The 12,253-nt window shown below is 38.2% G+C and overlaps 1 protein-coding gene across 4 annotated transcripts in view; it reads right to left on the reverse strand.

Annotated features, from left to right (window-relative positions):
- Positions 1-880: 880 nt before the first annotated feature.
- Positions 881-12,253, reverse strand: part of LOC134183135 (probable ATP-dependent RNA helicase DHX37) — a 12,307-nt gene continuing 934 nt past the window's right edge. Inside the window, exons 1-29 of one of the 4 annotated variants that reach the window (XM_062650620.1) lie at positions 10,971-11,432; positions 10,726-10,829; positions 10,204-10,666; positions 9,983-10,146; positions 9,828-9,923; positions 9,731-9,771; positions 9,609-9,664; positions 9,424-9,537; positions 9,262-9,363; positions 8,914-9,197; positions 8,731-8,818; positions 8,579-8,671; positions 8,412-8,519; positions 8,287-8,333; positions 8,149-8,226; positions 5,921-6,017; positions 5,803-5,868; positions 5,689-5,746; positions 5,385-5,530; positions 4,178-4,282; positions 3,963-4,119; positions 2,892-3,012; positions 2,777-2,837; positions 2,602-2,716; positions 2,142-2,279; positions 1,574-1,668; positions 1,445-1,518; positions 1,281-1,378; positions 881-1,225 (exon numbers count right to left, since the gene is read on the reverse strand). In XM_062650620.1, coding sequence (XP_062506604.1) covers positions 1,149-1,225; positions 1,281-1,378; positions 1,445-1,518; positions 1,574-1,668; positions 2,142-2,279; positions 2,602-2,716; positions 2,777-2,837; positions 2,892-3,012; positions 3,963-4,119; positions 4,178-4,282; positions 5,385-5,530; positions 5,689-5,746; positions 5,803-5,868; positions 5,921-6,017; positions 8,149-8,226; positions 8,287-8,333; positions 8,412-8,519; positions 8,579-8,671; positions 8,731-8,818; positions 8,914-9,197; positions 9,262-9,363; positions 9,424-9,537; positions 9,609-9,664; positions 9,731-9,771; positions 9,828-9,923; positions 9,983-10,146; positions 10,204-10,650 — 3,126 coding nt within the window. In that variant the 5' untranslated portion in view covers positions 10,651-10,666; positions 10,726-10,829; positions 10,971-11,432 and the 3' untranslated portion in view covers positions 881-1,148. Of the gene's footprint in view, positions 1,226-1,280; positions 1,379-1,444; positions 1,519-1,573; positions 1,669-1,874; positions 2,074-2,141; positions 2,280-2,601; positions 2,717-2,776; positions 2,838-2,891; positions 3,013-3,962; positions 4,120-4,177; positions 4,283-5,384; positions 5,531-5,688; positions 5,747-5,802; positions 5,869-5,920; positions 6,018-8,148; positions 8,227-8,286; positions 8,334-8,411; positions 8,520-8,578; positions 8,672-8,730; positions 8,819-8,913; positions 9,198-9,261; positions 9,364-9,423; positions 9,538-9,608; positions 9,665-9,730; positions 9,772-9,827; positions 9,924-9,982; positions 10,147-10,203; positions 10,667-10,725; positions 10,830-10,970; positions 11,433-12,253 lie in introns of those variants that run through there. The other 3 variants (XM_062650605.1, XM_062650629.1, XM_062650613.1) reach the window with 3 other exon arrangements.

Below are 12,253 nucleotides of genomic sequence, written 5' to 3' on the forward strand. Positions count from 1 at the left end.
TGAGCGGTCGTGGTGTTGTTGCAAAGATCACTAGTGTCGTCTTCAACAGAAATTTGGCGTCTGACGGGAATTTGCGAAGGAGAACGTGCATTGTCCTTGACAGCGTCTGTTTGTCGGACAGAGCGGCTCGGCCGACCTGTAAGTACGCTAGTGCGTCTCTATTCATTTCTGTTTTACGGTATCTAAAGTCAGAGCGAACAGACGCCTAGCTAATCTACATGTGCACGTGCATGTTTTGCCGCATTGATGTTTTGTTTTGGCTCTGGGGTCACCTCATTACAACAGTAGGCGACGTCTAGCTAGAGAAGCCGCACAAACAACAAGACGCCTAGAGAAGCTGCACAAAGAACGAGACTTTTACATTCTTGTGAGCTGGAAAATCGGTGGTGAGCTGCTTGTTTGGTCTCCATTTGTAACCTAGGTTTCCCACCAGCAAACAATGATCACGCCCCTTACTTCATCACGTTAGGGCGAAGTTTGCCAGCCGGCCTAGCGTCGAGGCTCTCCGACTTGTAACAGTTGGCTTGTTCCATCATTTGGAAACAACTACATTTGTAACATGCATTTAGAAACAACGCCTAGCTAATCTAGCTGCATTTGTAACGTTCCCACATCTAATTTTGTTTTGGCTCTGTGTACCTATGCCACGCCTAGAACCGGCCATAGTTACGACCTCAAAGCTGCACGAACGACCTCAAAAGCTGCACAAACAATCACCTGCACTAAGAACCGACGAGCGAAAGTTGTAAAAAATAGAAGCGAGGTCCTACGGGACGTTGGCTGACGGACTGCGTAGCTACCCGTTGTACACGGTAGCAACCAGTCACGTGACTTACCTCAAGCTCGATCTGTGACCATTTCAATAATGCTTCTTATTTATTACCCACATCATACCATTCTGTCATACGATTTTGTCATAGCGCGACTAATTTACCTTCAAGGTGCATACCGGCCGAGGGTTTGCACTTCAAGTGCTTCTTCATACTATCAAAGTAACAGCACAAATACAAGCACATATCACATGTAGCTTGAAACAGCAGTAATAGTAATAGTAACAGTCTCATTGCACCACACTTCTAAACTCCTGATTTATAATATATGCCTGCTAGTTGTCCATCTCTGCTGAATGACTACATCAAAATCCTCACCTACATAGGAGGCCACATATGCCTTACTTCACTATGGGTGTCTTTTGGTACCCAGACTAAATACTCTGTGAGCAGATCTACAACAGAAACTAAAAGAAGAACAATAAAGCAAGGCAGTAACAACTTCCATACATTCCTCATTGCTTTCCAGTTCTAATTTCAACTGTTTGTAGCAATTGACATTTCTCTGTACAAGTGCAACAAGAAGAGTCTCTGTTCGTTTGTGCAACCTAAGCAATCAATACAAGTATGCACAACCATTCCTCAACAAATGAATCACTCTGACATTCACTCACTTTGACCAAGTTTTGATCATAGTTGATGGCTTGCTCAGTAATAAAGGAACAAACTTTGACAATTTCGGTAGCACCTACACAATTTTATCAGATGGTTTCAATGCTACACTAAATTTAACGTATGTATACCTTTCCTTCCAACAGAAATCTAGCAAACCATTTGAATTTGTCTAAACCTTCAGGAAAGTCTAGTCGCTGTGCAGACAAACACCAGCATCGTTTACCTACACAAACACAATTGTATTGCAACCAACATGACTAAATTACTAAATTGGCAATTTTTGTACATACACAATTTGTACTTAATTAATTTGCATATACAAAAACAAACAGCCTTGAAAATATTCTGTTGTGTTACACTGACTTCAAACCACACACAGACAGTGAAATTAAAGTTACAGTAGCAAACAATCCTGTACAGTGAGAAAGATTCTGTTGCAGCTCTTGGCATGTCAATTTCGTGTAGTAAGCTTGTATACAATACCAGTTGAGTTAGCAATCTGCAGAAAACTACCTGCAGCCACTTTAGGCAAACATGAGTAATACAAATTTCAGGATAAAATACAACCAGCTGCAGAGAAATTTGTAGATAGATGATATGTACCAATATAAAGAAATCGGACTTCACACTACACGATACAATCTCTACATAATGAAAGAATGTCATTCAGTTGTACAAGCACAGTACTCTACTTACCAAACGTTGATGTCATGTAGCACTTAACAGTACCAGTCTGAGTGTCATAATCGGGAGGAGGCTGCTCTAATGGTTTTGAGTATGAACAAAGATGCGGTGATAAAACTGACAACCAGTCTGGCTCAACAGCACACAAATCTATGAGAAAATCATAGTTCTCAAAACCCATAAAAGCAATCAATTGGAACATTTATTTAGAACCAAATTTGACTACTTATGAAATACAGACATACTAAAGGTGTGCATTGATTTTAATCACATTGTTTGTTCTGTCACAATGTTACTCGCATATCAACTTAAGAGTTTTGTTGCAAACTAATCAATAATGCAGGCATATGTCTGCAGTAGTTTAATGCAACATCAAAACATGCTTTTTTCAACAAACACATTTAGAAGTTCATATTTCATTGACAGCACACGACCACTCTAACATAATAAAACATAAACCAACACATCTTACTTCTCATGTACAGTTTACTTGTTTCAAACAGCTCCTGAAAGACAACAAAGTCTGGCTTGAGCCGAAACAGAACAGTAGTGGGATGAATAAACACAACGTCATCAGTTAGCAAACACTAGCAAAGAAAGGTACAGCCAGTTACGACCAGCAACTCAGCAACATGGAGCCCATTTACCTCATAACCAATCTGAGCCTTCTTTATTCCTCTCTCATTTACAGTATCAACAGGAATTCGCCTAAGACATTTCCAAATTCAGACATAAAGTCAAAAAATTAGTAATGACAACAACCTTGCCACATGGTCACTACAACCAGCAAGAACAATCTGCCGAAGTATTCGAGCTTGTTCCAGAGATGGTGGAACCATCTTGGGATTGACACACAGAAACGAACTCTCAACAACGCCATTGACTGAGCACAAAGAAAGACAAGTCATGAAATATTACAAAGCAGTTACAAACTACCACGTAATCCAAAATACTTTGACTTTAACATTAACACATTACTGTCTGTGTTTGAGCTAGCAACATATGATCAATTATTGGAGACTCAGATGCATCCCTAAACCAAGACATTCACTTCACTCAATATATGTATAGCTGGACGTTTCAGTGTGCACAGAAACGCTTGTAGTTTATCTTCATTTATCTGATGAAATCACGTCCATGACAATGATGAAACCAACAAATTCAATTACGGATATGGGCAATTGTTCATTTTACCCTCATAAGTGTCCATGACGTTGTTTGTGTGATACTATGGTTTTAGCCAAACTGCATATTTCTAGCAAGATTCAAAGAAACTAGCAATTTGCATGTTTGTGTGGCCATGAATAATAAAGTAAGGGTAGATGACCAGTCATTAAGATTAGTATGGTTGGAATTCGCAAGATCCTTCTGGCATGGAAAGACAAGTTTTGTATCCAATTCATGTTAGCAATTTCACTCAGCCATCCCTTCATTAAAAAGTCTCATTGTCCTGTACAAATTCAATTCCTGATGTGGGCAGTTCATCACCCTCAAAAGCGTCCCATGATGACTTTGTTTGTGTGTCAACATAGTATTAGCCAAACTGCAAATTCTAGCAAGATTCAAAGACAGTGGCTAATATGTTTGCGTGGCCATATACAATAAAGTACCAGCATCCATCTGACAATCCAGATATGCATAGCACTATAATGGCCTTATGATAGCACCTGTCCTGCCCAAAACCCCACATCCTAGCAAACAATGCAGGGAGTTTGTTAGCCATCAACAACCTCCAAAAGAGACAGCCCAACAAGTTACATAAAAGTTCAAAGCTATCATTGCTACATTGAGACAGCAAATTGTATGTCTTGTCATCAACAAAAGCACTTTTACCTGCATTGGTCAGTTGCAGTCGCAGTCTTCTCACTTCACTCATTGCTTTGTAGCGAATGCCATTTTCTGAGCAAAATTTTTCACTATTGCCAGAGTATTCACAAGCACCAACTGCTCGTAGCAAAACCATCAAATCACCAAGAAGTTCTGCTCCTCCCTGAGCAATATAGCTTCTGTAAAACTAACAACTAACCAATTTAGTTACAAATACTTGCCTGGCCAGCCCATCGTTTTCTTAAACTATATTGTCTTTCTTGATGTTGTTCTTCACTCATGTCAGCTGATGTTGATGTTGGTAGATTTGAGTCCATGAAAAGTTCCTGTATAGTCACAATCCTGCATTTGCTCAAGCAGTCCAGCATAGTTATAATTGTAAGCCCCATCAACAATTTTAGCAATATGTGTATGATTTTGCAAATATAATTCTGCAACTATGATAAGTGTACTTTTAATTGGTGCTTAATTGCTAGACACACTGTAGACTTCACGTTCGTACGCTGAGTTGAGAAGGCAGTAACCGAGACCTTGTAATAAAACTTCACTAGATGAAAAATGCAAGTGCAACTCCTGCCTACTATCTTTCCAAACATACAGAATTACCTCATTTTCACCAGCATGCCATTACAAGTACATTTTATCAGAATATTGCTGCAACTAGGCTTGGTAGGTACAACCCCATGCTGCTGAAAGGTGAATTGCTGCTTTTATAATATTATAAGATACGATACCAACAGTAATCCACGGTTGACATTGAGACAAAAGCAATATGAAAATGCTACATCCATGCATGTGCACATGGTAGTGCAAACAACAATTTTGCAGCTGACAGTAAGAAGTACAGTACAGTAGTATTATGTCACATGGTTAGACCTTTGGTCTACATCGGTCAAGGGGAGTGGTCTGGCTACACGAGATGAAAAAGAAGGTCCTCCCCACCCTGCCCCTTTGTACTCCAAACGTCTTGCCATGAAAGACTACTAAAACAGTTGTAACTGATTAAGTTGATGATTACCACTTTACTTGACTCAATGAAGTCTGATTGACATTTCAGCAAAGAAGTATAAACACACATTTCTCTGTATAACCAATGTCAATTGAAAGAAACAAAAGACAAGACAGCGAGCAAACAAAAAGACTGGAAATGAAGACTGACTGGTAAATCTATAATAGCATGCTGTTCTACCTGGTAAACAGCACTCTAGTAAATTCATGCTATAACAGCATAACATTAGAGATAAGGTAATCTGGTGTAGTAACAAGTCATATACCAAAGAACAAAGACAGACAAATAACATAGACATAACCATAAAATTGGGCAAATATAGCCATGCAACAGAGTAGCATCAGCCATCTTACAGCTTTTTGTAACTTTAGCAACAGATGACCAGAAAAGCAACAATATTTCACACAATATCCACCAACCTTGACACTAAGAGCAGCCACCAAAGCAATAATATATGGCAAACAACCATTTTGGTGTCCGAGTGTCAGCATCTTAGCACAGCGTGGAGAAACAGGAAACTTGGCCATAACAAGACCCAAACTTGTCACAATCCGCTGCACTGATCCTACACATCATCAATACTATACACTTTGGTCTGTGCGTGTGTGTGTGTGTGTGTGTGTGTGTGTGTGTGTGTGTGTGTGTGTGTGTGTGTGTGTGTGTGTGTGCACGTGCACATTGTGTAAAAGCACAAAATGAATTTTAAGACAATGCAACACCAACCTGAACTTGTCTTTTCCTCTTTTAATGCACCAAGATTTACCAACAATTGCTCAGCAGCCTGACACAAAACGATTGTGAATACAGCAACAAATTAACACATAAACAGAAACTTACTTTAATAGCTTCATCCTTTGGAGGGGTTGGGAATGGAAAATTTTCAACCACAGTTATTCCCATACTCTAAAAATAATACACGATATTAAATTGCACGATCTTGACTTAGCATTTAAACCTTCATTTGTAGAATAAGATCATCTACTGGTCTGCCACTGATTTCAGCACGAGCAAACTCTGGAAAATGATGTTGGAATACAGATGAAGAGAACAGCCTAACACAAACACAAATACCTTAATTAATAGAATTAAGAATCATCATAAAATAACAGCTCTAGCAAAAGCCAGTCTACATTAAGTTTCACTATAAATGAGACATTAGAGACTTTCCAAAAAGACAGCAGAAGACAAAGCAATCTGGCAACACAAGACTAAAAAACAGCTCAGAGAAATCTTTGAGCACAGATGATTGTAAAACAATAATGCTTCAACTACGTTGGTCTTATTTGTAACCACCCTACATCATTGAGGTGATTGCTTAGATAGGTATTTATTTATATTTTGCTATAATAATAATAATAATAATAATAATAATAATACAATACTAACTAGAATTTTTAAAAACTTTTTCTCTGAAAAAAGAAATAGATATAGGGATTGTATAAAAAGTAACAGAAACAAGATCTATAGACAATATGAACCAAAGCCAGACATTATTAGTGAATCTCTCCAAACCCCAAAATGTAAAATGTAGGAAATGTGGGGTTGGAAGGATTCACTAGTGATGTCTGGCTTTGGTTCATATTATCTAGAGGTCTTGTTTCTGTTACTTTTTATACAATCCCTACATCTGTTTCTTTTTTCAGAGAAGAGTTTTTAAAATTCTAGTTTGGTAAGTTTTTAGGAGTGCAAAGCGCAACATAGGTAGGGTGTACATGTCTTCACTAGGGCCTGTAAGCCTTTTATAAATTTGTCTAAGATTTAGCGTGTTTTCATTAGCATTATTTAAACCTGTTTATATGTAACAGCTTTCGTTAGACATGATTCAAAGGTAGTTTACTCAAGTGGTTTATAGGTCTAAGGGGTTTAGCTAATGTACGACGATATCCTAGCACATGCTGCACGAATATGGATCCTAATTTTAGTGCCTTTGCATTGCTCTTTCTTCAGTGTGTGTATAATTGAATATGCAACGGCAGGTGGAATAGAACTTGGCCTAGTAGTCAAAGCCAAAGATCATCACATACGGGATATGCATTGCAATGTTGGTTTCCCGTATAAATTACAATGTGTACGTAAATATTTGTCAATTTTGCTCCTGTGTGCAACGCAGATTGCAAACAATTTCAGACTAGACCGGACAATGGCAAACATGATCGAATTACACAGTTTTGGAGACAAACTCTTTCATAAACGCGTTTGGCCTATCTGATTGGCTCTTCTTCCATTGTCCCTGGTTGCCATGGACAAGCAATCGCAAATATTGCTCCGTGATTGGCCCAAACTGTGCAATAGCATTGATGACGGTCGTTAGATCAAATCCGCTTGAAAGAAACACAATTCTTAATTAATGTTGATTTCGGTTTCTCTAGTCACCAAAAGAATAGAGTTCAGGTAATTCTAAAGCGTTTTTTCAAGTTTCACAGCTGTACGTAACATACAAAAAGAGATATCCATGGAGAAGAAGAACAAAATTGGCGCATGGGCCTCCGAGGCTAGCAACTGTTTTCTAGGTTGTTAGATGATTAGTGACCAAAACAAAAAAAGGATATAGTACACGACGTACAAACATTTCATTTCGTTGATTTTGAGAAATTTTAGTCTTCATTTAACATGTTTTCTAAGCGTGCAAAAAGATGACCACGCCCCCACAATGCTCCAAAACCGGGCCAATCCCTACATACAGGGTACCCTGTGATAATAAATATGACAATGTATATTTTCTCTTGCACAAGCTGTGCAGTTACGTGTAATAACCATACAGATAAGAGAGACAAACTATAGCCTAGACAAATACAGTGGCGTATTCAGAAAATCCAAAACAAGGGGGGAGGCGAAGCATGTATTGTCCATTACTATGACATCTCTGTAACTGACGTCATTGTCAACTCGCTAATACTTACTACAAGTTTAATCGATATGGTACAGTACATAGGCCCTATTTGGGAAATCTATGGTACTCGTGTTTATGGCTGGAAACATGCCACATTGTACGCTGTATAATAAAACATGCATGCGCAATTTAATCCTTTAGTCACGTGGCGTTTTCAAAACGAGGGGGGATTTGCGCCAATGCCTAGATCCGCCACTGAAATAGTAATAGTATTAGAAAGTAAAGTAGACAGTAAATTAAATATTCAAGTAACTCAATATGAAAAATCCCATACAAAAGTAGCAATGCTATACCTGTAGCAGTGGCCAGCATCTGTTCTGCCAGCTCGTCCAGCTCTCTGATTTGCAGATGCCTTTGAAGTCCAAGTCACTCTAACAATACATTAACTAAACGACAAAATCAAGAAATGTAGCAGATAAATACAATGTCACCTAAAAGTTGAAATGCCGGTAACATTATCATACACCTTCTGTTTTACCTGTCAAGCAGCAGTGCCATTATTACAGTACTTTCTACATTATCAAGTATTTAATATATCAACACTAGCAGTACACACCATTCCGCTGTCAACAACGTATTTCACATGTGGGATTGTTATAGATGTTTCTGCAACGTTTGTTGCAATTACACACAATCTATAGCCTGTGGGTGGCACCTTGAATACCTAAAGCAAGCTACACTTTAATTAAGCATTGCGAATATCATAACTTCTACGTTACTCGCCTTTGCTTGTTTATCAGATGGCAAAAGTGAGTAGAGAGGGAGTACATGTAAAGGTAGGTCACCATCTCCTTCCAATAAACCGTTATCAGACTCCTAATAAATATTAGTTATAAATAAATGTCAATCACTGACAATCAACACAACGAGCAGACCTCAGATTCACTGCTACACTCTACATCTGCAATTTCACCATCATCTAGACTGTCTGGCCTCAAAGGAATGGTAGGCTCTGTAGAATAGCTAGAAAACAGAAGATAAACCATTATAGTCATTAGTACTTGATATTGACAAGACATACACAAATACTTGTCAAAAAGATAAACAATGAAACTCACTCATCTAAGTTGACTTTCACAATAGAACGTTTCACATGACGCTTCTTGTGCTTCATTTTCCTGGAAATTGCTGTAGCTGATGTCTGACCAAATTTTGATGGAAACTGTCTTCTTAACTTCCGACAGAGATGTTCTACCTCTCGCTGTCCCGTCACAAACACCAAAATGCCACCAGCAGGCAATGTCCTGTGAATCTTGCAAACTTTCCGAAATGATTCATTAACATAGTCATTAGGAGTTCTTCTGTTGAAGTGAACTGTGACAGAATACTGACGTGATTCCACCTGTAAACATGAATGACAGTTTAGTCCAAAGAGTTCACACAAATAGCAAATTACTTGATCATACATTGATGACTACTGGAGCAGTTGGAAAAAGTAGTTTATTTTCTGTAAATTCGTCAATTTTTAGAGTAGCTGACATAATAACCAACTTCAGTGGCATCTCTTTCTACAACAGACAATTATCAATGAAATACAATTATCCACTGTATTGTGTCAATACTCCCACTTTCTCTCGTAGTGGTACAATTCGAGACAAAAGTCCAATCATAATGTCTGTAAACACGCTTCGTTCATGAGCTTCATCTATGATAATAACTGAATATTTAGACAAAAGAAAGTCCTGCACAATAAATGATATGAGATTGTTGTCGGTAATCTCATGAAAAACATCTACTACGTAATTATGTCAACCTGCTCTACTTCTCTCAGTAACACGCCATCTGTCATAAACTTGATAGCTGTCTTCTCTGGACAAAGGCAAATAAACATGACATCCATCCACATTCCAATTACTATAAATGTCATTGTATTACCAGTAACATTTCCTTCATAACGAATTTGATATGATACTACACTGTAAAGAAAACTCCGGTTACTCTGCAGACACATCGTACTTTTACATAGGCTGACCTCGTGGGAAGAGCCATCTCCTGGGCCACCCTCTTAGACATACTGACAGCTGCAACTCTCCTTGGTTCAGTTACACCAATGACACCCGCTCGTACACTACACCCAACACTAATGTGAGAGACAGATACAGTGTGAATAAAGACAAGATGAAATACCCTGGAGACTCCTTGCTGCCATAACCTGCTTCATACAAAAACTGTGGGACTTGTGTTGTTTTGCCACTTCCTGTCTCACCACATATAATGACTACACTGTTGTAATAAATAGCCTCCATAATGGCCTGTTCTTCAGCTACGATGGGGAGTTGGAGCCTAACCATCTGTTGTACAATAATGTTAGACGACTTTATACATTTCTTAACACACAACTATCCAACCTGAATTTGAGGATCTCTATTCAAAGCTACGACCACAGCTGATTGTGGTTCACGTTCAGATGTCACACGACAAGACTGCAGATTGTGCTGACATTCAAATGTATTTTCATCACTAGTTATCATCATATTTTCAGACTCTTTGCTTAATTTGTCATATTTTACTGCTGCTGACACCGTCTGTGTTGCTGTCTGTCCCAATTCTGCTGTTTTCATGTCCTTTCCACTGCTGTTGTTATCATCATTGACGGCATCATTGTCATCCTCATCCTCATTGTGGTCCTCATCATCACCATAGCTTGACTCATTTGATGACGAAGACTCAATTTTTGTTTTCATCACTTTATGAATCTCTTTAGCTACTAGACATGACTCAGTTTGTTTTCGCTTTCTACTTTTCCTTGACTTTACTTCAATGTCTAACTTGCTGCTTAGTTGCTCTACCTCCATCCTTCTTTCAAGCCCCCTACATAACATGTTGACTACCACAAAAAGACAAGCAGCTATCTGATGGTTGCAGATTACCTACGTGTCTCCTTTGCATTAGCAATAGAAACTGTTGGTTTCAGTAATAGTGACTCCTGTGGACTAATGGCGTGCTGTGACAAGGACTCTAGTAGACGAGCTCTCTGTTGACATCAATAAACTTACATCAAACTTTCAAACAAACTAAACTGTTACATGAGTTACCAAATTAATTAAACCACATTATAGAAATACACATCACTACTGTTTGTACTATTAGGCTACTAATAAATAAATCAACTGACCACATGTCTTTGTTTTCAGATGTCTATCTCTCTATTTGTCTGTCTGCAAGTCGTATTGTTACCAAGTGTGATTGTGGTACAAGCCTTGATGAACATGGTTACCATCTATTGACCTGCAAGTTTGGTGGTGGACCAGTATGGCAACACAATACAAATGTGTCCCAACTTGGGCTAAATGTTTAGACGAGTTAAATATTCCTCATGAAGTTGAGCCAAGAAAAAGGTATACTGACTCTGAGAACAGGCCGGATATAACAACACATGATCCCACTGGACACTTGACAAAAGACGTGGACATTTTCACTTGCTCATCCACTTTCTTGTGACACCGTACAATCAGCTGCCAAAGTATCAGGTTATGCAGTTGAGTTGAGAGAAAACGCAAAATGACAAAAGATGGTCAACAGCAGTCTATAGCAGGATCTGATGTAACATGTATTCCACTGGTTTTTGAACACTGGCTTTTGGGGCCCTTTGGTTGAAGACTATCTCGATAAGATCTCCAAAGTTTCAAAAGATGCAAATGGAAAAGCAGCAAAACAGACTTTAGAGATTGATGGAGAAAGCAACTGTTTGTAGTTGTACAGTCTTGCAACTCTCGTGTGATTTTTAGAAAGTTGTCGAAGTTGTCTAAGTGCAATTTTGATGATTTTCTGTATGATAAAGACGTTCAACATTTTGTTCTTTGGCTGTTATTGTTATGCATATGTAAAGTTAGCAATTATTATTGGTAGAGTAAGAGTTCAAATGTAACAATCTGTCTGTGTGCCTGTCTGTCTGTCTGTCAATACATATATTCTCTTATATCAGAGCTATTACAGGCTAAACAATCTTTAAAACAAATTGAACCTGTCTGTCTGTCTGTCTGCTTCATAACATGATCAAGATGCTGCATTAAAATCATAACAAACAATCAGTGAAAAACCACTATGGTATACAAATTAATTGGTAAATTAAGTGACATAAAACAATTGGTCATATTGTGTCAGATTTGTACAACAGCAAGTAACTTAACTGCTCCTCTGCAGACTGATGCAAAGAAAACAAAACAGATCATTAAAATGAGAGACAACCCTTTGACTGATACAGAAATTCTCACTGTGGCAATGCAGGACTTCAGTATTGCATTGTGTTATAATATGCATAGACTTTTATTTAATATGCACCTCAAGTAGAGAGACTACATTTGAATCATTTAATGAGTGCCATAACTAAATGCTATTTAGACAAAGCCTATATTTATATGTCCATGTACACGTATGGAAGAATAAATCTGTCTGTTT

Source organism: Corticium candelabrum, chromosome 1, assembly GCF_963422355.1.
Source record: "Corticium candelabrum chromosome 1, ooCorCand1.1, whole genome shotgun sequence".
In the NCBI taxonomy this organism is placed as follows: Eukaryota; Metazoa; Porifera; class Homoscleromorpha; order Homosclerophorida; family Plakinidae; genus Corticium; species Corticium candelabrum.